The following is a 26,760-nucleotide window of genomic DNA, read 5'->3' on the forward strand; positions in this document are numbered from 1 at the left end:
AATCTTATTTCACATTAAAAAGTATATGCGTAGAGGCAGTATGTCCTGTTCCCCCTACGCGGGGGGAAGCTCTACTATCAAAAAATTAGACACAAGTTTGCGTTGAACCTCGCTTTAGAGAAAGTCTCGCGATAGAGGCGCTCAATTTGCATCTCAACTTTTTGAATCAGTGGTCAAAATTATCAATAAAAGAAAAATATGCACAACAGTTTATCATCTCCAGTCTAACAGCATAGAAAGATGGTACAGATCTCTTAAAACCGCTATCAAGCGTCACAATACCAGGGATTGGTACGAAATACTATCAATAGTTCTTCTCGGATTGCGCACAAGAAGAAGATATTCAAGCATCCGCATCAGAAATAATTTTTGGAATAACTTAGATTGCCAGAGGAAAATTTCACTAAAAAAGAAACTCCAATTAAACCACAAATCTTTCTTAACAGACTGAGACAATACATGTAAGAAGTCAAATCAAAACCCACAGCACACCACTGAAAAAGAAAATCATTTATTCATAAGACGCTATATACGAGTACTCACGTATGCGTTGATAGCACCAAAAAAACCACTTGACTAACTAACTATGAAAGTCTGTTTAAAATTCTTAATAGAAATTCAGATTTTATTTTCAGGATAATCTTCAAAAGACAGCCGGTAGACATATCTATTGACTTAAACTAGCATTCTTGGAGAATAGTGTGAATAATTCCAGAAGACATTCAAAATATAACTGAGGAACAAAAGGAATCAATCCTTAAAACCTACCTCGGTTCTCGGAGCAAACAATCTATTTTTATTACTTTTGCGTACTGATCAGAGATTAACGTGTTCAAGGAGGAGTATATGCACGAGACGGCTAATCAGAAGATAGCTTTAAAAAGCATCTAAACTCTCCACGATACAAGACGGTGTATGAATCAACATCAATTTTATTGTTTCTTTAGATTGTTATCTGTCTATCTTTTCCACCATTTAAAATTAACCATTTAAAAACGAATTATATTGTAATTGTATCCTAATATTTTTATCAAGTTAATTAATAATAATATAATAAATTTTAACTAATAAACATTAAAAGAGTTAGTTATTTGAATCCACAAATTATTTAATTACCAAAAGTACATATCATGTAGATCCCTATATTTATACAGCACGAAATATTTCAATTATGCAGCAATTATTGCAGCAATGATAAAATCTTGCAAATTGTAAAGTAATATTGTTAGAAGTTACAGAAACATGTAATTAATAATTTATCAGAAACTTTATAACAATAATTCAAAAATATTACAAAAAATAATATTTAATAATTCTTTTAGTTTGTTTACCTCTATGTGGCGCATTATGCATTATCTGTTTTGTATTTACATTTTGGAAGCTTGTTTGATGTGTGATTTTTTTATCAGAGTATTAAAAAGAAAATAGAAAAGTTATTCATCGTTATTCGTTATTCTTTGCATAGTTGCGTTTACGTGTGTGTTATTTAGCTTAACCTTTTATGGATTTGTTTTAGTCATAATTTTATTTCGCTAGTGGTAGTAATCACTCAAATCGAGCATAAATCAACCCTCTTTCGCTACATGGCAAATGATGAATCTTTGTGATGAATGCGAATCGGACAAGGAATATATGGAGGAAAAATCAGCAGCTCCAAATAATTCATTATTAAAGTCAGGTCTATTTTTCAAGAAGAAACTAGGTCTGAATCTGAAAAATTCTAAAATGATCGGCGTTAAGAAAAAATCTGCTATTAGTAATAAATCGAACTTTGTGTTGAAAAAAATTGCGAAAGTTGTGTATCAACCAATAGCACAGATTAACAAGAAATTAATGTCCACTATGAATGTACCGATTTCTACTTCCACTCCCATATCTTTAGAGGATTTTAATAAGGCATTGAAGTATGTTAAATCTGATCCTGAACCTTACAAAGCTATCATAACATAAAAAGAAATTTATAACGTAAATCTCTCATCAAAGCCGCCTGTAGACATTGGAGTGACAAGGTCACTGTCCAGCAGGGTATTAATTTTTCTTTGATTGAACATCAGTAAAAAGAAATAGTCGATTATATTTAGCAATAAAAGTGACTCAAACAATGCTGTTGCTAATTCATAAATCCAAGTATTTAATTTATAATCCTTGATTTTTTGTGTATCAGTAAAGTTATCATAAAAGATATACCTTCTGATGTTTTTAACAATGAACTTTGGAAAGAGAACTAAAAATAATAACGCCAATTTAATTTTCGATAAAAAAGACATCTACCGCATAAAAGTCAAAAGACATGTAGTTGGTGAAGTCAAATACGTGGAGTTCCAAGACTCGTCATATTTTTCGCTGGAAAACATATCTTAATATGGTGCCATTGATATTATTGCGCGGTTTTACCAGCGGGTCTTATTCGATATATATTGAAATACGCACGACATTATCGGCACTCACGTACCGCACCGTAAAAAAATACTCTTTTAAAGAACGAAGGAAACTTTATAATAACTGAGAACTACACGAAACAGAACAATAAATTTCAGTAAACATAAATAATAAATGTCCGCACGGAATCACATCCGTCCAGATTAAGATGGTGACTCTTCTCTCAAGACGTTGTTTATCAACAAACCATGATGACGAACTTGAAGATGATTCTCCACTTACATATCGCTTCATATCGATATTCTTACATCTTTCTACACATCAAATACAACGGATCTCAGCTTGCAAGGGCATAATAATAGTTTCAAATATTAAACAATGTTTAATTATGGATGATTAAACTACTCAACAAAGTTTTGTACAAACTCTACTAAGTGCTTGGCATGTGATTCGGACAAGCATAATGAAGCGAACTTATATTTGAATGCTCTGTGTTGCATTAACTGTAAGGACAATCTCCTCGTCGAGGGAATGTTCCGAAATTATTGTGAAAAAGAAAACAACAAAATTAATGACCTTACAAAACATTAATTACAATATTGCATAGGAAAATTATTATTCATGGTTCATCTATTGTTGGCCAATCTTTTGATGCAATAGAGAAAAAAAATACACAGTTGAAGATTCCGTCACGCAACTTATCAAACTTTTTTGCTTCATATAAGTTGCAATCTAATAATCTATTTAATCTTCCTTCTACTTCTGCTAAAGACAATTTTGCGGCTATTGCAACATTTAAAACAGGAGGGGAAATGCTTACATATACAAATTTTCCTCCCATCTCTGATTTATCATCTTTAGATTTTTCTAAATTTCTTGAACTTTAATATATAGTTAAAAATTAGCTTAATAAGAGTCTAGCGCGGTTATTGTAGTGCAAAATATTTTCCTTGTATATCTTGTTTATTGAACGTTTTGATTTTAGGTTTGAACCTTCAATATATATTATAGTATTATTTTACGTCTGTTCATGGCCTTTTGGAAACCTTGCCCAAAAGCAGCAAGCATCTCTTCAATCCAACTTTTTCAACTTTTTGAATTTTTAATTAAATTTAAATCCATTGACTTGTTAAAATAAAATATATCCTTTATATCACATTTTGCGTAATAGTTATGCGTATTAATATTTTATACTGGAGCTAAAATCTAAAAATAATGAGATGTCATGATTTTATTTAAGATGTGACTGAAATTTGTTTTCAGAAAACCCTTTAGAATCTTAGATATTGTCAGATCCGACAGGAACAATTGTCGAAGTGATGGAGTAGCAATTTTGATAAAAAACGTCATTAAATACCAGATTCTTAACTCTATAATGCGAATAGTAAATTAAAAATTTGTAGGAGCAAGGTTACGATTAATTACAAATTTTTTGAAATATTGTCAGTATATAGACCCCCTCAAATATCTCTATCTTTTCATAAATGGCAGCTCTTTCTTTCTCATTTTCAATAGAAATTCCTAAGGAGATGATTTTGATGACTCATAATAATATGGGGAAGCTCTCATGATGGCAAGTTGATTTTAGATGTGTGTATGGATCATAATTTTAATATTCTTAATGGTGGATTTATTACTCGATTTGCGACTAATATTTGCAGGGTTCGACAACTGATCTTTTTATTACAAATTATCCTTTTTCTATTTCTTCTCATTGGGAAGTTCTTAACGACTTGAAGGATAGCGCCGATCATTCTCCCATAAAGATGGAATTAATCGGCCATTCTTTCAATCGCTTGCGATTCCATACAACGGATAGAATAAATAATAAAAATTTAATAGGAATGAAGCTAGACGCGCTTTAATGCTTTGCGTTCCAAGTTGTAAAGAAATAGTTTCTAATAACTCTATAGATATCCAGAAAAGGAATATGTTTGATACCGCGCAATTAATACCACTATGCAATATTTATAGAAAAATCGCAATACAATTTTGCGTTCATATCATGATTTATTTAATTTATAACAATTATTTACTTTCTTGGATTTTTTAATGGTTCGTTGAATCACTCTAAAAGAGAAAGTTCTATTGCTTTTAAATTTTTTACGAAGTGCCTAGATAATAAAAACATAATGATAATTATTTAAGTGTAATTCAATTGCATATATGTCACAGACGTAAAACATTTGTTTTTTCGTCTCATATGTGACGAAACTGAGTCGAATTTCCCATTGTACCGTCCATCCGCGAACATTCTCGCTAAAAAACCAACTGTTTCCGCAGTATTTTTTATTTTGCTGATTCACTGTTAAAGAATACCGCTCAAACTTGCACTATATCAAATTCATTTGGATAATTTAGAACGATTTGTTAAATAAGGAACAATTAAATAAATAGTGTTGAGCTTATTTTCTATGAAATTAAAGTAATTTTAATTGAAGCTGTTCTTGTGTCCCATTTTTAAAATTTTAGTTTATCACGTTTTATTTATTGTAATCGCAAGTAAAACACAATATAGATAGATAGATATAAATTTATTGACTCTCCTTGGGGTTACAATCTCTTACATTGAACACTTACCACTATCTTACCGCCATCTTACATCCATTCGATCCGGATCTGATGCGGAGATCGGATTCTGACGGATGACTTCGAGTCGATGACGATCTGACCTGATGAGTGATCGGATCTCTTATTGATCGCCGATCGATTCGGATCGGATCGATTTCTGATCGATTTTGATCGAGCTGATTTTTCGAGGAATGATTTTGAGTCTTTGACGATTTTCCGATGATTTCGTGATTTTCCGATCTCTCGCCGACTTTGAGTGAGATTCGATAGCCTGATGATTTCTGCCGAGGACCGAGATGGATTCGACGCCGATGATCTTTGATTCGATTCTCGACCGGACGGAGACCGGATGACGATGCCTCGACCATCGATTGATCCGACTTTTGATGCCGAGATTGATGACTTTGACCTGCCGATCTGCCGATTAGCGCTTTGATCCTTTATTAATCTGAATCGACTTCGTATCGACTACTGCACGATTTATGTCGATTTATAGATCGATGACGCCGGATGACTTAATCTCGATGCTGGATTTTCCTTTATCTGCCGACTTTATTGATAGTTCTTCCATCCTCTTTCATTTCCTCACGACTCGACATTTCTGATACGAAACGACGATTATCATGACAGCGACGCTTCGACTAACCGGACTGCCGATCTCTGAGCATTTGACTTTATAGCTGACCCTTCTTTGACCTTATCTCTTATCTGCGCCTCTTGTCCTTCATTCCTCTGCATTATATACCCCAGATAAGCGAATTCTTTTACCTCCTCTATCATCTTCCCCTTCCACCTCCAGTTTACCATCCTTTCTCTCCCTCCTCCTTTTCTAAACCTTAATATTTTTTACTTTCCTATATTTAGCTCCAACCCCTTCTTTTCCAGATAGCCCTCTAACCTTCCAATCATACTTCTCATCCCGTCCTCCTCCTCCGCAATCAAAACCACATCATCCGCGTATGCCAAGGTAAAAATCTTCATCCCCCTAAATTGACCCCTCCCCATCCTCCTCTTCTCATTACCTCCTCCAAATCCGCCGTTACCAAATTGAACAGGTGAAGGCTCAGTGGGCATCTCTGCCTTACTCCTCTCCCTGTCCAAAAACCTGTTCCTAAATCCTTTCCCTTTCTCACTCTGTTCCTAGTCTCCCTTAGAATATCCTCGCTCCTTCTGACCAGCCCTTCCCTCATCCCCCTCTCTCTCATCGCTTCCACCAATTTCCTCCTATCTACCGAGTCAAACGCTGCTTTTAAATCTATAAAAAATGCCACTAGTTTCCCTTTTTTCTTCCCTAGCTGTCTATTCACTAAATAGTTCAGTATGAATATGTTGTCCATTGTTCCTAACCCTTTCCTAAACCCAGTCTGATTCTGCGGTACCAAACCCTTCTTCTCCACCTCCTCACTTAGTCTACTTGCCAGCACCGAAGCATACACCTTATAGAGCGTCGAAGTCAACGACACCCCCCTATACTCTTTCACCCTCTCCCCCTCCCCTTTTTTAATATCGGCACAATTGCCCCCTCACTCCACTCATCTATCCATCCTTCTCCCCTCCAAACCCTATTGCATATTCTCCATACCCATTCCTCTAGGCCCTCTCCTCCATATTTCCACACCTCCGCCGGGATTCCATCCAGACCTACCGCGATGATCCTTGATCCTCTCCGGACGCTGATCTGATCTCTATTCCTAATTTGAGGATCCATCTCTTCATCGATCCACCTTACTGTGCTCTGACTACGATGCGACTTACTCTCGAATTCTTGGATCTGATCTCGACGCCGATGATTTTGAAACGACGCCTCTGACGATGATCTCCCGAACTCGACTGCGATTTTGATTTTCGACGCTGATGCTGAGATGGCTGGAGCTGATCCTTTGCCTTTTCGATCTTTATGTCCGATCCGAGCGCCGGAGACTTTGATGATCCGACCATTTTGATTCTATTCCATCTTTCGATTCGGATGCTTTTATGCTCGTCTGATTTACTCGATCATTTACTGACGATTTCGTATTTTGCGTCTGATTTTCCTTTGATTTCTGACGCGAGCCGTCGCCTTTATCCTGCGATCGATTGATGATTCGTCGATATCCTTTATTCTCCACCTTCGCTTACTCATCCTTTACTCTTTGTCCCCATCATAATCGTAACTAACTATTTACTTCTGGCACGTCCATTCCCTCTATCCTCTTTCAGCATCCATAATTAGTCCACTTATGCCTGAACGATCTATAACCTTCCTTCCTGAGAGATCTGATGATCCTTGACTCTTTCTCGACCCTTTGTTTTGATGAGCCGATTCCTTCACGATCTTTTGAATCCTCGACCATTCGTTCCGGATGCCTGACTGATCGACGCCGGAGTTATTTCGATTCTTCGAGATTTCGACGATCGACCGATTTCGATTACGACGAGCTTTAGAATTCCTTTGAGCTACTTTCCTCTTCTGACTTTGGACACATCCTGCCCGATTCCTTCTCTGTTTTGCGATTTGATTTTCCGATAATCTTTATTCTGATCCGTCCGATCCGGATCTAACGAAGTGAGGACATGACGATCCGATTTCATTTCTGATCTTTCAACGATGATTCGCGAGCTCTTTGACGATACCCGAAGATTTATCGATTTGATTCGACGAGTCGTTGATGCTCGAGATTTTTGCCTGATCTCGATTCCTCGATCATCGATGATGCGCTGAGATCTGACGATTTGCCGATTGATCTTGATCGATGCAAAGCGCCTGGATGAACGACTGAAGATCGATATCTCGATTTGGCACGAGCAATGAGAGCGATGAACGCCGACGCCGATGCGCGATGATCTGCGATCGACAGTGATGAATATTTGATTATGATTCAAAAAGCGCGGGATTTCTCGATTTTTGACTAACGCCGATTTGATGCCGACGACGGATTTTGATCTCTCGATGATCTGTTCTGATCCGCCGATTTGCCGATGCTGATTGATATGCGCCGACAGAGAAGTGCCGGATCCCGAGGATGCGGATCTTTATCTTGATCGGATCCGAAGTTTGATCCTCGGATCTTTGATTTCGACGCCGACTTCTGACGCTTCCGGATCCTTTATTTATCTCGATCGATCTAGCTCGATGATGATCTCTGATGGATTTCTGAACGGACTTTTCGATCCGATCCGACCTGTTTGATCCTGACGCCTTTGTGCATCGCCTTTCTCGACCGACTTCTTCCTCATTCTGACCACTTCTACTTGTACGCGTAAGGACCAGGCGATCTCTTTGCGTCTTCTATGTTGACTCTGTTTACTTTCCTGACGACCTGCTTCGATGCTTCTGCGGATACCTGACTGATCGAACCTCGATACTGTCCACATCGCTTTATGCGATATCCGCCCTTACACCTCGCCTCCAGTTTTACCCTTCACCTCTCTGCGTTCTCTCTCACACGCTTCCACACCAACACACTCACTCCTCTTTCACTCCTCACTCTACTTCTTACAGCCCACAAGATACACAACAACCTCGACACACACTACTCGACATCGGAAAGTCAGTAAACCACAATATATTTATGCCGATTATAGAAGATACTATACGTTCCAATATCATCACCAGACCTGCTCAAATTTACTTATTTACATCTCAAGTCAAGTTTAAATTGACTCCCACAGCTCCCTAGTGGAACTGTAAATGTAAAAAATTGGCTAGATTAAGAAAAGCTGCTTTTCTCAAGTTTATACACTTCTCTTCCATGGACAGCTTTCGTTGGTACACGGATACTAAAGCTAAAATCTTTTTCAAAAAAAGAAAAAAGAATATTTTCTTGAATAAAATTTTCAAATTTAAAATACGTGGCAGAAAATAAGAGTTATGGATAATAAATTCCATAGAAAAAAACAGCGAATTCTTACGACGAGTCTTTTTCAAATATCTACAATCATATTAATGATATTAATGATCTATGTTCTTTGTAGTGTCCTCTCAACATTTGTGTGTAGAGAATTTTTCCAATAGTTTTACATATTTTCCACTTTTTTTCGATTATAAAATTTAACCAAATCATTGACTCAATTAGACTCCCGTTTCCGAACGATAAGTGGACAGAAAAAGAATACATGTGCTCGAAGGAAAACATGATATAATTGAGGTGGAGATAAGAAAAAAGGAGTAAGATGAAAGAGGACAAAGAGCAGCGAGAAAGGAGCAATAGTGATTGAAAGGAATTAAATGGAAGGCAGGATTAAGAAGTTAAAAGAAAATAAAGAGACAAGGATCGAATAGAGATTAGAAAAACAAAAGTGAGAAATGGAGAGAGTGGACAGGGATAGAAGGAAAGGAAAGAGAAAGGCGGAAAGGCTAGACCGATAAGTCAGAGAAGGCAGGGCGTAGCACTGAAGAAAGATAGGAGTGGATAGAAAGAGCCGGGAAATGGAATCGAGCAAGGATAGAGCACATGAATTTTGATAGAATGTCGATACGAAAACGTGAATCAGTGGGTAGAGACGTAGTAAGAGTAAGGATGACAGAAAAGACGTAGAAAGCGATCGAAGGTGCAGAATAGAAGATGAAGGAATAGAAGAGGAGAAAGGAAGTAGAGAACGAAGAAGGAAAAGGAAGAAAGACCGCGAAGAAAAGAGACCGAATGGAAACGAGGAGAGAGGAGAGAGAAGAAGGAGAAAAAGAAAAGGCTATGAAAAAGGTTAGTCGAAAATGAAAAGAAGACAGAGGGAATGGAAAAGAAAGAAGAGGAAGAGGAAATAGGAGAAGAGAGATGGAGGAAAGAATGAGAGTGGAAGGAAAAGAGAGAAGAAAGATGAAAGGAGATGAGGAAAGGAGGAAGAGAGGAAAGATGGATGGAAAGAGAGGAAAGAGAAAGGAAGAGAAACAGGAAGATGAGAGAAGAAGGAGGAGAGGAAAGAAGAAGGAGGAAGAAAATGAGAGAGAGGAAAATGGAGGAAGAGGAAAAGGAGGAAGGAAAGAGAAGAAGGAAAAGGAGAGGAAGGAAAGAGAAGGAAAAGAAGTGGAATGAAATGAGAAAGGAGATATTGAGAGAGGATAAAGACAATAGGAAAGAAAGAGAGAAGAAAGAAGGAATCTGGAAGAGGACAGGAGAGAAAAGAGAGACAAATAGAAGAGAGGAAGAGAGAAAAGAGACGCAAACAGGGAAGAGAGAGGAATGGAACAAGGAGAAGGGGAATAAAATAAGAGAAGAGATGAGCAAATGGGAAGAGAAAAGAATGAAGGATGGAAGAGAAGAAGAGCGGTGGATAGAAAAAGGAAGAGAATTGAAGGAGAGAAAATAAAGAAGAAAGAAGGTAGAAGAAGACAATAAAAGATTGGACAAGGAGAAGAAAATGGAGGATGAAAAAAGAGATTGGAAAGAACGAGAGAAAAGAGATAGAAGAAGGAGGAATATTATTTGGAGAGAAGTAAAAGAAGAGGATGCAGAAAAGAGAAGAGAAATGGTAATGAATGTGATAAAAAAGATCTTAGAAAGGCGAATATTATAAGAATATTGGAAAAAGCCGGGGAAAGAGGAAGTATAGTATTAATAGTGGAAATGAAGGAAGGGGAAGGATAAGAGGGAATTGCTAGAGAGAAAATTTGAAATTAGAAGATGGAAAATCGGAGTGGATGAAGACCTGACGATGGAGGAAAGGAAGATAAGGTGGAAAAGAAAGAAAGAAGTGGAAATGAAAGGAAAGGAATGAAGAATAGGACGGATGAGAAAGAAAAGAGAAGAGAATAGAAGAGAGGGATGAAAGGGCAGCGAGAGGCAATCAATAGAAAAAAAAGGGGGAGGGGGAAAGGGAAGAAGGGGAAAAGAATGAGAAAGAGTGACAAGACAAGGAAGGGGAGAGAGGGAAACTAGTTATAAGGTCGCATAGCGCCAGGTCGGGTAATGACATGAGATATTGTATATTGAGTAAGAAGTTGTATAATTGTCCCCATAGGAGAACAATAAAGATATACATACATACATACTCAACTAAACCTGGTTTATGTCTAAGTAATGACGAGATAAATTATTGTGTATTACAAGTTCTTTTTTTACTTAAGAAAATGTCTATTACAATTGATAACAATGTAGTGGAAAAATAATCACTGCCACTAAAATGCTTGCAGGCAAACTGCACGCACAAAAGCACCAACTGATAGATTAGCTGAATACAGAGTACTCCATAAGAACAACTGTCACACGCCTAACACGTGCGAGCTTATGGCAATTATCATGCGCTTAAGACCCCAAACTTGTGGCAGCCTCGCGTGCCTACCATAATGCGGTGATCTATGCAAGTCGCGCCAGTAAGAGAAATCCGATCAGCATATAAGATCAGATATATAAACGTATGCAATGGAACTGAAGAAGAGTCGCGACTCCAGAAGCCAGGAGGAATCCTTGCAATTATAACATCTTCCGAGTATGCACCATCATCCACGTCATAGAGGCCTTCATCGCAGCTACTAGCGAGCGTCCTCGAAATCACTATTAGCACATCAAGTGTTCTCGAAGCCACCATCGGCACTTTGAGCATCGTCAAACCACAAAAATCGAAGTACGATGCGCAAAATACAGCTTTTCTTTTTCGTCACTAGGAATTATATCTAGAATTTGAAGTTGGTTCTATACACTAATCTGTCACGGTACTTGAACCAATGGACAGCGTACGTCAAGCACTCCATGTAACAGACACATTGGAGAATCAATGAAGGCCACGCAGCAAACATTCATTTTTCGGGAGCGACGGAGACAACTCCACAAACTAAACGACTTTCTCCAGGACTACATTCACGGATGTAAAGCATCCCAACTCAACATCCCATAGGTAAAGAAGCATAATTCACCGCGTAGTAATATACCGTCAGGTATTCCGCTACGCAGCAGACTCATAGCAGCACAAGCCTAAGCAAACACAGTAAAAAAATCAAAACATAATTCTGTATCTAGTCATCAAATAAATCTAATCCAACAAATTTATGCCTTATCATTTATAGAAGTCCGCTCCATTGCATGGGAGTGAAGAGGACTTCTCTTGTATTATTCGCCTCAGCAATAGACACTTAATATAACAATAAAAGCGCTCAAAACATAAATAAATAATTAATTCGAGTGTTCCCAGCAGAATGGCGAAAAATTTCAATTTTTTTTATTCTCAAAAGAGGTTCTAATAAATATTGCCTCATATTATTAGCTTAATATACATTGAAAATTGCTGAAAAACTAGTGAACGCTCGTTTGTGTTGATATAAAGAAAAATTCTACTTTCATTGAACATGATGGTTAAAATTTCGAGCAATTTATGTATTAATAAATGTTTCATAAAAAAATTAGTTTGTTTATTTTTTTCGATCTCTTCGATTCGAACCAAAATTCAAATATGCTTACAATCCAGTTTTACTTTAATACTTAAGATGCCAATCATTTCGTAAACGATATATAGTAGCAATTTTTTACTGAATACGGTTTTAATCTCTATTGATTTTTATTACATAAATATACAGAAAAAAATATAAGTATCCATTTAAAATAACGATGGTGCTCTTTATAAATCAGAAAAGTTATAAGTAAAAAAAATTTTTTTAGGCTGAACTTCGAGATAGGAAAATATTGAAATTCTTATAATCTTATTTTTTCAATATCACTTGTCATAATCTCTACGGAGCGGATCTTAAAATATAGCTCTTTATGGCATTTTTTAACACTTGTTACCGATTCGAAGCAGTCCTATTCTGAAAGATCATCATTATGATATACAAAAAAGGAAATCATAACATATTGGTCAATTTATGTTTTCTCGTCTAAAGGATATGATCCTCAAGTTTTTTGCCACCGTTGCCGATCATTTGGCTGATTAGGCGGTCATGAATAAAACTTAGTTTAATGCACAAAGAATTTCTCCAAGAGATTCTGAGAGCATAATTTTGTCTTATACGAAATTCTTACTGATGCGAAGTATTCGATGGCAAACGGTCACAGCATGGTTGGATCTTTTTAGGATGTTTGTATTTCTTCCGCATGCAATGATCTAAGTTGTTGAAAGTAAAATAATATACTCTCCATACACAAGTGCTCATAATAATCCACAGTATAATTCGCGATACAACAGCTCATAATATTGCACATACTTACTATAGGAACTGCGTTTAATTATGGTTCTAAATGTTAATTTTTTATATGATTTATTACTTATGTTAGGCATTGCCTCAAGAAAAATTTATGCCCTGTGCACAAATATTCAGTATAAAAAAAAATTGATTTTTCTTTAAACGCATTATCATTTGTGTCCGGCTCTTATTAGCCAAAGAAATTTAAATTTATGTTTTACATGAAAGCCTATAATTTCTTAGTTATTAAATTTATAGTTTGTTGAGACGTTAATAATACCATTTATCACTCATTGATAAAATTATTTGCGTTGTATTAATAGATATGATATATAATATTTTTGTTATGCAGGAATGTTTACTACTACATCAACTACTACAACGAAGCTGCATCGTAAAATGGAGATCCAGGCCTTAGACAAATCAGGATGTAATAACGATGGTAAGAGAAAAATGTTTTTTTTTTATTATATATTTTTAATATATATTGTAATAAGTGAAAAATAGCAAATATCTAAACATGGATTTGGGAATATTATATGCAACCAAAAGATATTAATGCGGAGTGTATTAAATGTCACAAAAAATTAAAATATGATACATGTATTCAAATTGTAATAAACATGAAAGTGCATAAAATTTCTGAAGAAACTAAAAGTGATAATATTATATACACTCAAGAGAAATGCTTTAACACATGAATTTAAATATATATAAAGACATCTATAATAAAAATGCATATATACTCCGATATATATAAAAGCATTCTTGTCTTCATGTGTATAAGACGGATATCCTTACAAAAAAATTTTATTTAAATTTAACTTCAATTTTTAATTTATAATTAAATTTATTAATTTATTGTAACGATGCGTACATCGTTACCCGGCCGTCCACCAACCAGATACCGCCGCCCGACGATCATCGGTCGGGCCGAAGGGCAAAAGCGCGCGTATAATATACTGCCGCCCAACAGTCTCGGGACCATAGAACGAAGGCGTTATGCGCCCCATTGTGTAAAACCAATGAGCGAACATTTATATTTATTTATATTTGTATTTATGCCACCTGTGTAAGCACACCGTACCGGAGCACGAGTCGCGCGCTTGCGAAACCGCTCCGACCGTTTCCGAATATTCACGAGTCGCAAACGGGCTCAATCGAATTGTTATAATAAACAATTATCGCGCCGACGCGAAACCGCCGACACCGGGTATAAATAAGCGCTCTCAATGCGTTAAAAAAACAGAATCTTTTCCGTTGTCTCTGAAGTCGGTAAGATGCTCCTGAAAAACCCGCACGTTTGAAAACGAGATCGAGGTTTGGAGTACTTCGCCTCTGCTGGGCCTTCCCAGTATCCCGCAGCAAAGCGGTTCCAAACAAATCTCCGTTCGTCCGGCAATATTTCTAGCGATAGGAATTTACCCGCCACCTACGGATATTCCCATCTGCCGGACGCTCCTATCCAACCGCGAACCGCTCCCGCCGATCCCGGACTATCTCAAAATATTCCGCGAGTCATTCCGCCGGCTGAAACTCGCCATTTTTACGGCGGCCGAAACCGCGCACCGAAGGCCGTAAGACCGCCCGACGCGCTGAATTAGAAAGCACTCGATTCGCCAGCCACGAGGCATCCGCCCCTCGCGAGGACACTGCTGAGTGCCATCAAATCGTCGATCCGACGGGTGACACCACCTATCGATCGCCCATATCGCATATATCGAATCTCGCGCACCGCGATCCGAAGCAACACATAACCGCGCCATTCTCAGGTGCATCCTAGGCGTGCATCCGAACTCATTACACGCGCCTAACAAACGTGCTACACACACACACACACACACACACACACACGCGCGCACACACGCCCACACATGCGCACACCGCTTTATACTACACCAGCTACGAATTATATCCCGTACTGGCATTCGCCCGCACCGCAAGCGTACACACCGCACACACACATACACCCATACATTGTAATTTATATTTGGACAAACAATAATTCATATTTATTTATCTACACTTACATTCCATTTCCTTCATAGCCTTACTATCTCCTTCTTTGATTCTTACCATATTAACTCGTAGTCAATTATTGACTCTCCCCTTCCTCCAGAGTACGTCCACTTCCCTCTCATCTCCCTTTACCCCCTCATTTAGAATAATCCAACCTCTCTCCGCAATATATTCTAGTAATTCTTTTCCTTCCGCGTTTATTAAGCTATCTATCGACAGTCTCACCTCACCCTCTCCTTCCCCCTCCTGCCATTCTGCTCTTCCTCCCTCCTTTCCCGTTCTTGTCCATCAACATCCTCCATTATGGTCCATCCATTCCACCATCTCTTTATTCCATCTCCTACCATCCTCCATACTTCCCTCCCACATTTTATTCCATCTACCATGATGTCTTCCCTCTCTTCTATATCTTCCTGTAACTTTTCCCTCATTTCTTTCCTAATCCCCATGATTATACCTCCTCTCGCTCTTCCTTTTTTTCTTCTCCTCTTCGCAGCCTGCATTCTCCATATATATCCTTCTGGTAACTTATCTCTATCCTCCACCTTTTCCTCCATGGTTTCCTGATTCCATCCTTCTATCTCCTTCCAAATATCTTCTCCGCCTTTATCTTTGTCCACTTCTACTACGTTTCATATCCTATTTTAATTATTTCTATTTCTATTATTTCCTCTCTTCTTTCCTCCTCTCCACCTCCCTTCCTTCCCTCCTTCCTCTCCTCTTCCTTCCTTTCACCTCCTGTTTCCTCTTCCATCTTCCTCCCTTCTCCTCTATTCTCCTTTCATCTGTCCCTTTCCTTATTCTCCTTTCTTCCTTCTCATCTTCATTCCACTCTCTTGTCCATTCCACTTCATTTCATTCCTCCATTCTCCTCCTCTCCTCCTTTCCTCTTCTTATCCATTTCCTCTTCCTTTGCCACTCTATCCTGTCCTTATCCCTCCATTTAGTTTCCTCTCTTTCCCTTCCTATTCTCCATCCTTGTTTCCATCCACTCCTTTTCTCCCCACTTCCTCCATTCTCCACCCCATATCCATCCTTCCCTATCCTCTCCTCCTTCCTATTCCACCTCCCATTCCTTTCTATATCTTTTATTTCCACCTATCTCTTTCCTTCCTTTCTTCACCTTTCATAATCCTCCTTTTCTCTCATACCCTCATCTTCCTCCATCCTCTCCACTCCATTCCCCCCTCTCCTCTCCTCTCTTTATCCTTCCTTTCCATCCATTCCCTCTCTTTCTCCATTCCTCCTATTTATTATCCCCCTTTTTTCTTCTTCCCAATTCCTCTCCTTCATCCTCAGCTCCTCTCTCAATTCTCTATCTCCAACATCATTATTCCATTCCCTCCGATTCCATATTTCCTCTCCACCATCCACCTTTATTTCATCTCTTAACTCTCATTTCCCTTCTTCATCCCCTCCCTCATCCCTATACATCCCTCCTTCCCCCACCTTTAATACCGATATCGGCGATCTGGTTGTCCTCTTACTCCTTTTAAAAACCTCTCTATCCTCCTCCCTCATGACCTCTTTCTTTCCCTCTTCTAGTAACCTCCTTTTCCTTCTTAATAAATCATCTATGTCTCTCGTACTTCCTCTCCTATCCTTTCCGTGATTTTCCTCCATCTTCTATCTATTCTGTGCTTTACCTAGTTCCTATCGTTAGTGCCCTCTCTAATCTTTTCCTTACTTCACACTACTTCTTATTTCTATCTCCTTCTTGCTTTACTTTTTCCCTTTTTAACCTCGCTGCTTTGCTTTTTCTACCTGTCACTATCTGCTAAATCTATGCTCTCCTATCTCTCCTCCACTACCACACCCTTAACACTCTCTCTTTTTCGCTACACACTCACGCTTTGCTCTTACATACAATCTTATCTCACATACAATTATGCTATTCCACACCGCTACAAAAATACGCTCACTCACTCTCCAACACGGAAACGGAAGTCTCCTAAGCAAGATATAAAAGGGCATATATAAGAAAAATATATTCTAATAAAGATACAAATGAATGAAATTCGAAATACAATATTATCCATAACTAATTGCTTTAGAGCAGGAGTTCTCAAACTTTATTTTTCGCATACCACTCAAATCTGCATAAACAGACACGTACCATCAATTAAAATTAAGATAAATACTCTAGTGTAGCATGTGTATGCTATTAGCTTAAGGAATGTTAGAATATGCGCAAAAAAACATTCTATGGGTTTAATTGATTTATTACACACAAAAAGTAGGCGATCCTCGTCGTAACTCGTGTACCACCTTGGGAGGCTTCGGCGTATCACCAGTGCTACGCATACTATAGTTTAAGAAATCCTGCTTTAGAGCATGCATCAATGCTTTAAGTAATTTTGAACTGCAGTAGCACTATGTATCCAAAACAATAAGTTAAAGAAATTTGATCTCTTTATTAAAATAAATTATTTTTCTTCACGTAAGTGAGATTTATAGGCTTTAATGATACATCATCGTATACTTTCTGTATTAAGCTAAAATACTCTATTGAGCATTTTAGCTTAATACAGAAAGTATACGATGATGTATATGTGAAGTATACGTAAGTATATGAAGTATACGTAAATGAAAAAAATAGTTGATGACTAAGAAATATTCTTATATATCTCTCAATCTACAATCAAAATTATGTCATCTTCGAATGTAAAAATAAAAAAGTTTTGTTTGAAGTGTTTTTTTCTTCTATTATTCAAAATGAAAGAGTTATTCAAGTGGCCTGTTTTAAATATCTTAGCCTGTATATTTATTTTGTTACAAACTGATTAGTAAATTTTTAACGTGTGTGTTTATATCATCGCGGATGTTACAAAAATGCGGAGGACATCTTTCAAATTAATTCGAAGAAAACACTAATGTTAAAATTTTAAATTCTGACTATGTTACAATGTATAATTAATAAAGCAAGAAAAGTAAAATAAAAATAAAAATGTATAAATGAGTAAAAATGTGTTTATACAGAATGTCCCTAAACTACCGGACTTCTTTTTAATGGCAGATTCCTTAAAACATTTTAAGACGAAAATCCTAATGTCAAAAATGTCGAGGCTATAATAATTTTTAAACAGGAAGCAGAAGCAATTATATTTTATGAATGAGAGAGCTGAGATTTTATGCGCTCAGGCACAGCAAAATAACAAGTGAAAAAAGTGCTATAAATGGGATGCTCTTTTTATAATATTGGAATGGAAGAAAAAATAGATGTAAACAAAAAAAGTTAAAAGAGTTTAGGCAAAGACATATTGTTCGGACTTACGCCAAGTATTCTAAAATTGTAATGTAGCGCGATGCGCCATTTATTTCATGCACGAAAAGCGCGGATTTTACACCGGCGCTTGATGACACGGGCGCCCAATTATCAGCACTTATACGCGCGAATAATACAAGGCGAACGCCGATTTACTGAATCAGCTTCCAATTTTCTGGAAGGTTTCTGTCCGCGCACTTCGGATGTGAGAAAGTGCTTTTGCATGTGGACGAACTTTTTAAAAAGCCGGAACTGATAAAAAGAAGTAGGATATAAAACATTTTTGTAGTCGCTCGAAATCCTCTGTTACCGATATGTCACAGTTTTCGTATTTTCTGAAACAAAGTTATAATTAAATTCGGCAAATTAACATGGATCAGATTTATTACGGACTGATTTAATGTTTGTAGAATAATTTAATTGGTAATTAAATTATATTAAACAAAAAACCTGTGGTATAATCTCACGTAAAAGTTCTCGCCGCATTCTCAAACACATATAATTCAACTGTGAATTAAAAAATTAATTAAAAGTTAAATTAAAAATTAAGAACTGTTTATATGAGACATAAAAGAAATAAAAGACAGTTGTTGCGCTCCTTCACTGACTCATCCTTCCTCAAATCTAAACATAATAATACATAAGATAGAGGAAAAGTATGGAAACGGTAAAATATCAAAAACAAGGCATTTGAAAAGATTTTGTTACATAAAAAAGATGTACGATTTTAACAAATGCATTAGACAGTGACCTTGAATCCACTTATATAGCATATCTTAAGGTCAATTTTAAAATCTGAAATGGTAAACCCTCTTTTTTATTCGATATTCTTGTAGTTGACATCGAGATCTTTCAAAACATTACAATAAATTTGTTAGTTAAATATTTTCCCAAATATGGAATAATAAAAAAGTTCAAATACCGTCGATATTAGTATTATCCAAAGTGTACTATGCGAAGATTGCTTGGTCAGATTGACGTTTTTTATGTGTTCTTATATCTTTTATGTGATCTTATATGTGCACAGCAGAGATAAGGATTCCACGATTCATCACTCCCGTAGTGCTTATTGACTTCAAACTCTGCTGTATGTGTACGTTCGTGCATGCACATGCAACAGTTCAATTTGAATTATTTAATTTGATATACGATGCCAAAAAAATAACGGATACTGATCAAAACTCGTATAATTGTTACGATATATTTCTTTTAATTTAAAAAGTAAAAAAGGGTGATCACTTTTGGTTAAACTAAGTAAGAAAACCCTTTATCATTTTGCAGTTTTGGTAATAATTGTAAAGCAATTAATTTAAAAATATCGGTAAATCCGCGTCTTGCACAAGCGCGCGCCGAGAAGAGACGTCTTACTGTAACGCGATACTACGCGCGCGGCAAAACGGTGGTACCAGCGAATGTTGGAACCTCACTCTCTCTCTCTCTCTCTCTCTCTCTCTCTCTCCCCCCTACACTCTCTTTCTTTCTTCCGCTCTTTATCTGGCGTCGCTATACTACTGCCAACCGCGTCGCTTGATACATATCATACACATATGCACATATAAATTGTTTTTCAAGTCGTATTTGCACATCAAGCCAATAATCATACATGAGCGCTGCAAACGCGCCTTGAGAGACAAAATGGCTTTGCATGTGTGCGTGCGAACATACGTATGTGAGATCTGAAACTGATGAAAAACGAAAAATATCACAATTTTCATATGCGATCATTATTTCTCAAGGTTGACTGCACCAATCTTATTCGAACTGGTCGCAATCGAAAGCTTGTATCTACATTTTATAATAAAAGTGCCGTTAGATTTTTGATTAAAGCTTTAGTTCTTAAATATTTTAATTGAAAGTTTACAAGACCTAAAATTCCGGATAAAGCTATGGTAGCGCCGCGCCCCTATACATAGACAAACTTCACAAGCTAGAAAGTATTTTTCTTATGTTCTTGGCGTCGCAACGCTACCGTGTCGCTTGATATATATATATATATATATATATATATATATATATATATATATAAAATAGGTAAAAGTTACTTATTAGTATGAATCAGTTTACCAATATATTATTATTATTAAAATTATATGTACATATAATATATTTGTAATAATATTTTTACAATAATATAATATCAATACATCGTTAATAAAAATTAAAAAATTAGCCTACTGGGATCTGTGAAACGTTTCGACTTAAATCTATTAGATTTTTGTTTTTAAGAAATTTATAATTTTATATGTTAAATAAACCAATAATGTCCACGAGTAAGTAAAAAATGCAACAAATTTTGAAAATTATTTGAACAACATCTAATGCTTCTCAATAAAAGCAAATTAGTCACTTTTAAGATGTGCATTGCAGCACGAAGATTATTCAACATTCTTTTTACTTGTTATAATTTGGAAAATAATCTCGATTGCCAACTGTCCATAAGGTTGCTATTATGCGGCCAATAATTATTGTGAAGTAGCTAATTTAAAAAAAAAACTAAGGACTAAGTATTGCGTTTGTTGTGTTAAACTCACATGAATTCTAATTATAAAAACTACAAATTGATGACAACATGTTAATACCGATTTGCTAGCAGCAAATCAGCGTTCAACAAATATTTGCAGCAATTGGACGACAATTTGTTATCATCAATTTGTCATTTATGATTAACGGCACATTGACAATTTTTATGAACAAATGTTATGTAAACTAATACATTTTAAATTATTCCGTCTTTTTTACAAATGTCTTTTTAATGACACTTCTTATTAAATAAATAATAATTAAAGTTTAAGCAATTTAATTCATAAAACTCAAAATTTTATTTATATAAAAATTAGATTTCTATTTTATATTTCAAGTACCGATGTAAAAAACCGATGTAAAAAAACCGATTTTCTTTCATTCTGATATTAATTTATTCATTTCCGAACAATTAATTCAAGATCCCTTGTGTAATCCCTTGGGATTGTATCAGAAAATAAATAAATAATAACGAATATAATAATAGGAAAATATATATTTTTCTACGTTACTGTTAAATGTTTCGCAGGCTTTACTGTCGTGAAAAAATGGGATAGATAGCGCGGTAAGCAAATGAACTTTAATATATTTAATCAGAGCTGTCTCTTTTTCGTGAGCGTATAACAATCTCATATTACACAAGTCTACATGATTTTGCGATCTAAAAAAACGAATAGTTTCTTATAGTTTTTATGTACTGCATCCAAATCCGTAAGTCAAAACAGTCTATCACATTAAGTTTTCGTGAAAAACGAGATTGAAACATCTCAACTCTTCTTCAACCACAAGAAACAGCATAAAACAACATTCAACAGTACCAAAGATCAAGAATCTATAATAGACTACATCATTACAAACTATAGCATACAACCGTCACAGATCCTGTGAGAGTCCTATCATTGGCAAATGTGGCAAGCGATCACAATCTAGTCCTGGACAAATTCAGCATGAAAATATTCCAACACAGGAAAAAAACATCACAGATTACAGAGAAATTTAATATGGAATCGCTTGAGAACAGCAACAAATATTTGTACCAAATGAGATTGAGAGAAAAGATATACAGCAACCATAACCTCCTAGAAGACGACACAGAGATAGCACAAAATCGCGATCAACATCCTGAAATCGACAGAAAGATAGGCAAAAAAAAAGTAAATCGATACAGAATCAGCAACAAGCCGTAGTTCACGAGAAAAGTGAAAGAATTCGCTGCGAAAGAAAGGCAAACATATCTAGCACTTAGAAGCAGCAAAACGGAGGAAGAACGCAGAAAATATATAAGCATCAGAAATAAAACATTCAAGAATAGACCAGATAAAGAGAGAGTACTGGGAAAGATTTTCGAGATCAATAGACCAAGACATATACGGTGGCCAAAGAAAGATAAGGAAGATGTTTAAAGCAAGAAAAAATCAGTAAACGAATACATAACAGTCAAGATCGATCCAGACGCATGGACAGCACACTTCAGAGAACTTTACGCTGTGCAAACGACATCTGACGGGGACGACGAGAACGAGGAAGGAGATGGAAACGCAGAATCAAGATCCACACTAGACATAAAGAAGACATGGAGATAATAAAGAGAATCACCCTCAAGCTGAAGAACAAGAAAGCATTTGGTGCGGATGAAATAACTAACAAATTCATCAAGTACGGGGGAGAGTCACTATTCCAACAAATAACAATTAAAGAAAATTTATGACACAGGAAGAATACCGAAGACATGAAAATCCAGCATTACCGTCCCAATATTTAAAAAAGAAGACAAAAAGGAACCCCAAAACTAGGGGAATAGTATTATTAAGTATTACTAAGTGCTATGCTAAAATGCATGACCAAGATAATAACAAAACACATTACCCGACCAAATCCCCATCTCTGAGAAACAACAGATCCACCATAGACGCAACATTTATCCAACAAATCATCGAGAAAACCATTGAATTCAACAAGCCGGCCTACCTATGCTTCGTCGATCTAACACAAACATTCAACAGAATACAATTAACTGACGTACTAAATATACTAGATGAGAATCAGGTAGACACAAAAATAATGAAGCTGATTAAAGAACTGAGCACAGAGAACATCATGAAAATCAAAACGGACTACGGAACCGAGGAGATTTCAGTGGCATCAGGGAAACAATCTAAGTCTTGCTTTCTTCAACCTGACAGTGGACAAATTAATAGAAAGCATCAAAATAGCGGGTGAGGGCTTCTGGCTTGGAAGTACGGAGGTGAAAATAGATCAGTTATGCTGACGATGCGGTACTGATGGCAAGAGATGAAGACAACTTATAAGGAATACTTTACAAGCCAAGAAGTCGAGAAATACAACATGAAAATTTCAATACCAAAAACAAAATCGATAGTCATATTAAAAAAATCGATACAATGCAAATTGGCAATTAATGACCAGCTGATAGAGCAGGTATCCTTTAACCTGGGTGTCAATATCTTCAGCAGCAGAGACATAACCAAGGAAGTAAAATTACAAGCTAACAGAGCCTCACTCACATCAGGCTACCTTAGGGACATCATATAGGGAAAATAAATTCATATCAACAGAGAACAAAGTCAGGATATATAAAACATGTGTGCTCGATATTAACATATGCGATAGAAACGAGGGCGGAAAACTCCAAACAAATAACAAGAACCACCAAATTGAGAATGCTAAAATCCATAATGGGAGTAACATTGAATGACAGATTGAGAAGCGCGGAGATCCGAGAGAGATGTAGTCATAGAGGTGTAAGATGTTGTGCGATGGATGAGAGCGAGACGCCGTGAATGGAGTGCGCATGTGGAACGCATGGACCTAAACATACTAGCGAAAATAGCTGAAAATGAGATACCGCAAAGCAGAAAGCCGCCGAGACGACCACTGAAACTATAGATGCAATCTTGGACATCATCATCCCAGAAGGAACCTGGGCAGTGATATTGGAATGAACAGGCAACACCCCTAAACTAATAAAAAAGAAGAAGAAAATATAGATTAATAAAATAGAAATAGTACTATTTAAGAGTCGGTACGATATCGGCGATTTTCCCCTATGTAGGCCGATGTTATCATATACTTTTTTGATGAACTACAATTAAAAAACTTCATTGCTTGTGGAAATATACGCGACAACAAATGGGAATCATTATATTTGTATTGCTGTCATGTTGTTATCATGATGCTTTAGATAAAACAACAAACTATCAATTATTGTCATGTTATTGATGGCATAATGTACCAGTATAGCTAATCGTTTGCTCTTGAAATTTTAATTGATTACTTGTATAACTTCTTACGTTGCTGCACTCAATAACGCATTCTTCGATGTTAACAAATGTACAATAGATATATAAGAACACACACAGTGCATTGGTTTGCTCTACTATAATAATACTATAATATGATACTGCAATAATGCAATATATAAGTATTATAATATGATATTGTAATGTAATATAATGTGATTAATCACGCTTGGTTATCTGGGAAGATTTGAACAAGTTATATAATATTTTATATAATATTTATATAATATTTATATAATATTTATATAATATTTTTCTTTTACTTTGTATTTTATATTCATACTCTCTGAAATAATGTAATTAAAAATCACTATCATATAATTAAAAAACAATATATATAAGCGTGTAATGTATATGTTTGCTATGTTTAAACAATTATTATATAAAATGAGTTTTAATAAATAACTTTATTTGATTTCAGATAACTCTGCTGGCTACGTGTCAATTATTCTTCCATTATTATTTTTACAATTAGCAATTTTCAATGCGCTTCATCAATAACATGATTGGTAAGTTTAATATATGTATATACAGAACCTTACTGCCTCCCTTTCAAAATAGCGCACTCTACGGAACTTTGACATGCTATAATGAGGTTATTCCCATTTTCATGTGATTTATAAGTTGTCACGACTCGTGGCTTGCTCAAACCTTGTATCCATAATGCTAAAATTTGATCCAAGATCTCGATCCGAGAAATGTATAGCCAATAAAATTGCCACTTTTCCGTGGCAAAAAACTGCAAATTGATTAGCAAATTTATTGATAAGGCTTCAGGTTTGTCAATAAATTAACCCCACGAATTAGCAAGCAACGAATTATGACTAACCGCATAGGTTTCATGATGCATTAACTCGTTTGTGACTCGCATAGTTTCGTAATCTTTAGTTCAAAACAAATAACGAACAAAAAAAGATTTCGATAAGCCCTTAAACTCGCTTATTTATCAACTCTTAACAGGAAGAAGCCATGAACTGTCAGCTGCAAGCAGTAGCGAGCTATCCCAGTTCCACGCGTGGCGCGGATGACTTAATATAGTTCGCCAAAGCTTGCAGAGCCTCTACGTATTGTGGAATCCCGACTTACATGAACGTACACTGCCGGGAGAGGACATTGTGTTTATGGATCTACGCGCTGCGTGATTAAGTTATTACTCTTAAACACGCTACTCGAGGAGTAGTCTGTATAAAAGGGATGTTGTGTGTCCTTTCGTGATGCGCCATTTCGAAATTCTACTACTGTACTATAATATGCATTAATTATGTATGCTGTGTATGAAAGGGATGTTGTGCGCTCTTTCGAGGTGCGTCATTTCAAAATTCCACTATTCTACTACTGTATTATAATATGCATTAATTATGTATGTTGTGCATTTTATTACAATAAAGTTGATGCTTTGTATATATACAGTGTTCTGCAATTATCATACACTATCTTTTTAAGGATACATTGGACAGATTAGAGAAGTTAAAAAATTTGGTACAGTTCCAATATTGGGCAATACGTTAATTACTGATATTTAATAAGGAGCAAAAGCGAGAATAATGAGAAATTTTAAACAATAATAATGAGCAAGCAATAATAATGAGCAAGTGTAAGTTCATTTCGCGATCAACTTTAAGTACTAATTAATTATGAAGAGTTAAGAGAATAAGTTGTGAAGAGTATGGTGATCATAGCTGCATATTTCTTGCTTTATATTTTTGAGATTTATTTGTTTATTCAATCTTTTTTAATCTGATTTTCCTTGTGTTATATTCCTTATTTTAATTTCTTAATATTTAATTTCGTGACTTCTAATCTTTTTTGTTGTGCCTCGGAGAGGCACGGAGGTTTTATTTTCGGGATGTCGTCGGCCACTTAGGCTGAGGAACTGGGGATTAGGATTTCGTCGAAAATTATAGTTGTCTTTTTTAATAAACCACGATTTTATTTTGTATATCTGAGTTACTTCTTCTTATCTTTTGTTCTCCTTTACAATTATGCGTATCGCGGTGTAGAGTTACGTTGGCGCAAGCTTGATATCACGGTCACTGTCGCGAGATCAGTTGTTGCCTCTTTCGTATAACAATTCGTGTCGCGTTTAGTCTAGCGATTGCTCGAGTTAGATTGATCACGATAACTGTCCGATATAACATTTAGTTAGTGACTGCCCGCCGCGTATTCGCGGTGCCTTCTATTGCCTCCTATTTGATTGATTTTTGGGGAGGGATCCCTTAGCGACATGATCATATATGGTTGTATCGCTTGTTTCGGCTCGTTAGGCCAAAATGCAAAATTCCTTGCCGGTGGTTCATTCTTGCTCGCAATCGCCTAGCCTCGGCGCGTAGCTCGCTTTGTCAGCGTTTCACGCTGGTAACATTATACGCGATATCTCACTAAGTCGGAAGCCGTATTAAAAATATTTCTTTAAAATATTTAATATTTGAAATAGGAATAATAATCTGGTTATAGCTATTTGTATTATAATATACTCTAGTATTTAATATTTAAATTAAGAAATTGATCGGGATACGATATTTAATATCAGAATTGCTTTAATCATTAAATTGTACTCAAGGGAAAGAAACTAATTCATAAAAACTTTTTATAAAGAAAGT

General features: G+C 36.1%; 1 protein-coding gene across 1 annotated transcript in view; it reads left to right on the forward strand.

Annotated features, from left to right (window-relative positions):
- Positions 1-25,542, forward strand: part of LOC126852015 (uncharacterized) — a 577,582-nt gene extending 552,040 nt beyond the window's left edge. Inside the window, exons 5-7 of the mRNA XM_050596475.1 lie at positions 13,389-13,478; positions 24,582-24,669; positions 25,121-25,542. Coding sequence (XP_050452432.1) covers positions 13,389-13,478; positions 24,582-24,661 — 170 coding nt within the window. The 3' untranslated portion in view covers positions 24,662-24,669; positions 25,121-25,542. The remainder of the gene's footprint in view (positions 1-13,388; positions 13,479-24,581; positions 24,670-25,120) is intronic.
- The last annotated feature ends 1,218 nt before the right edge of the window (positions 25,543-26,760 follow it).

This window comes from Cataglyphis hispanica, chromosome 9 (assembly GCF_021464435.1).
Source record: "Cataglyphis hispanica isolate Lineage 1 chromosome 9, ULB_Chis1_1.0, whole genome shotgun sequence".
NCBI lineage: Eukaryota > Metazoa > Arthropoda > Insecta > Hymenoptera > Formicidae > Cataglyphis > Cataglyphis hispanica.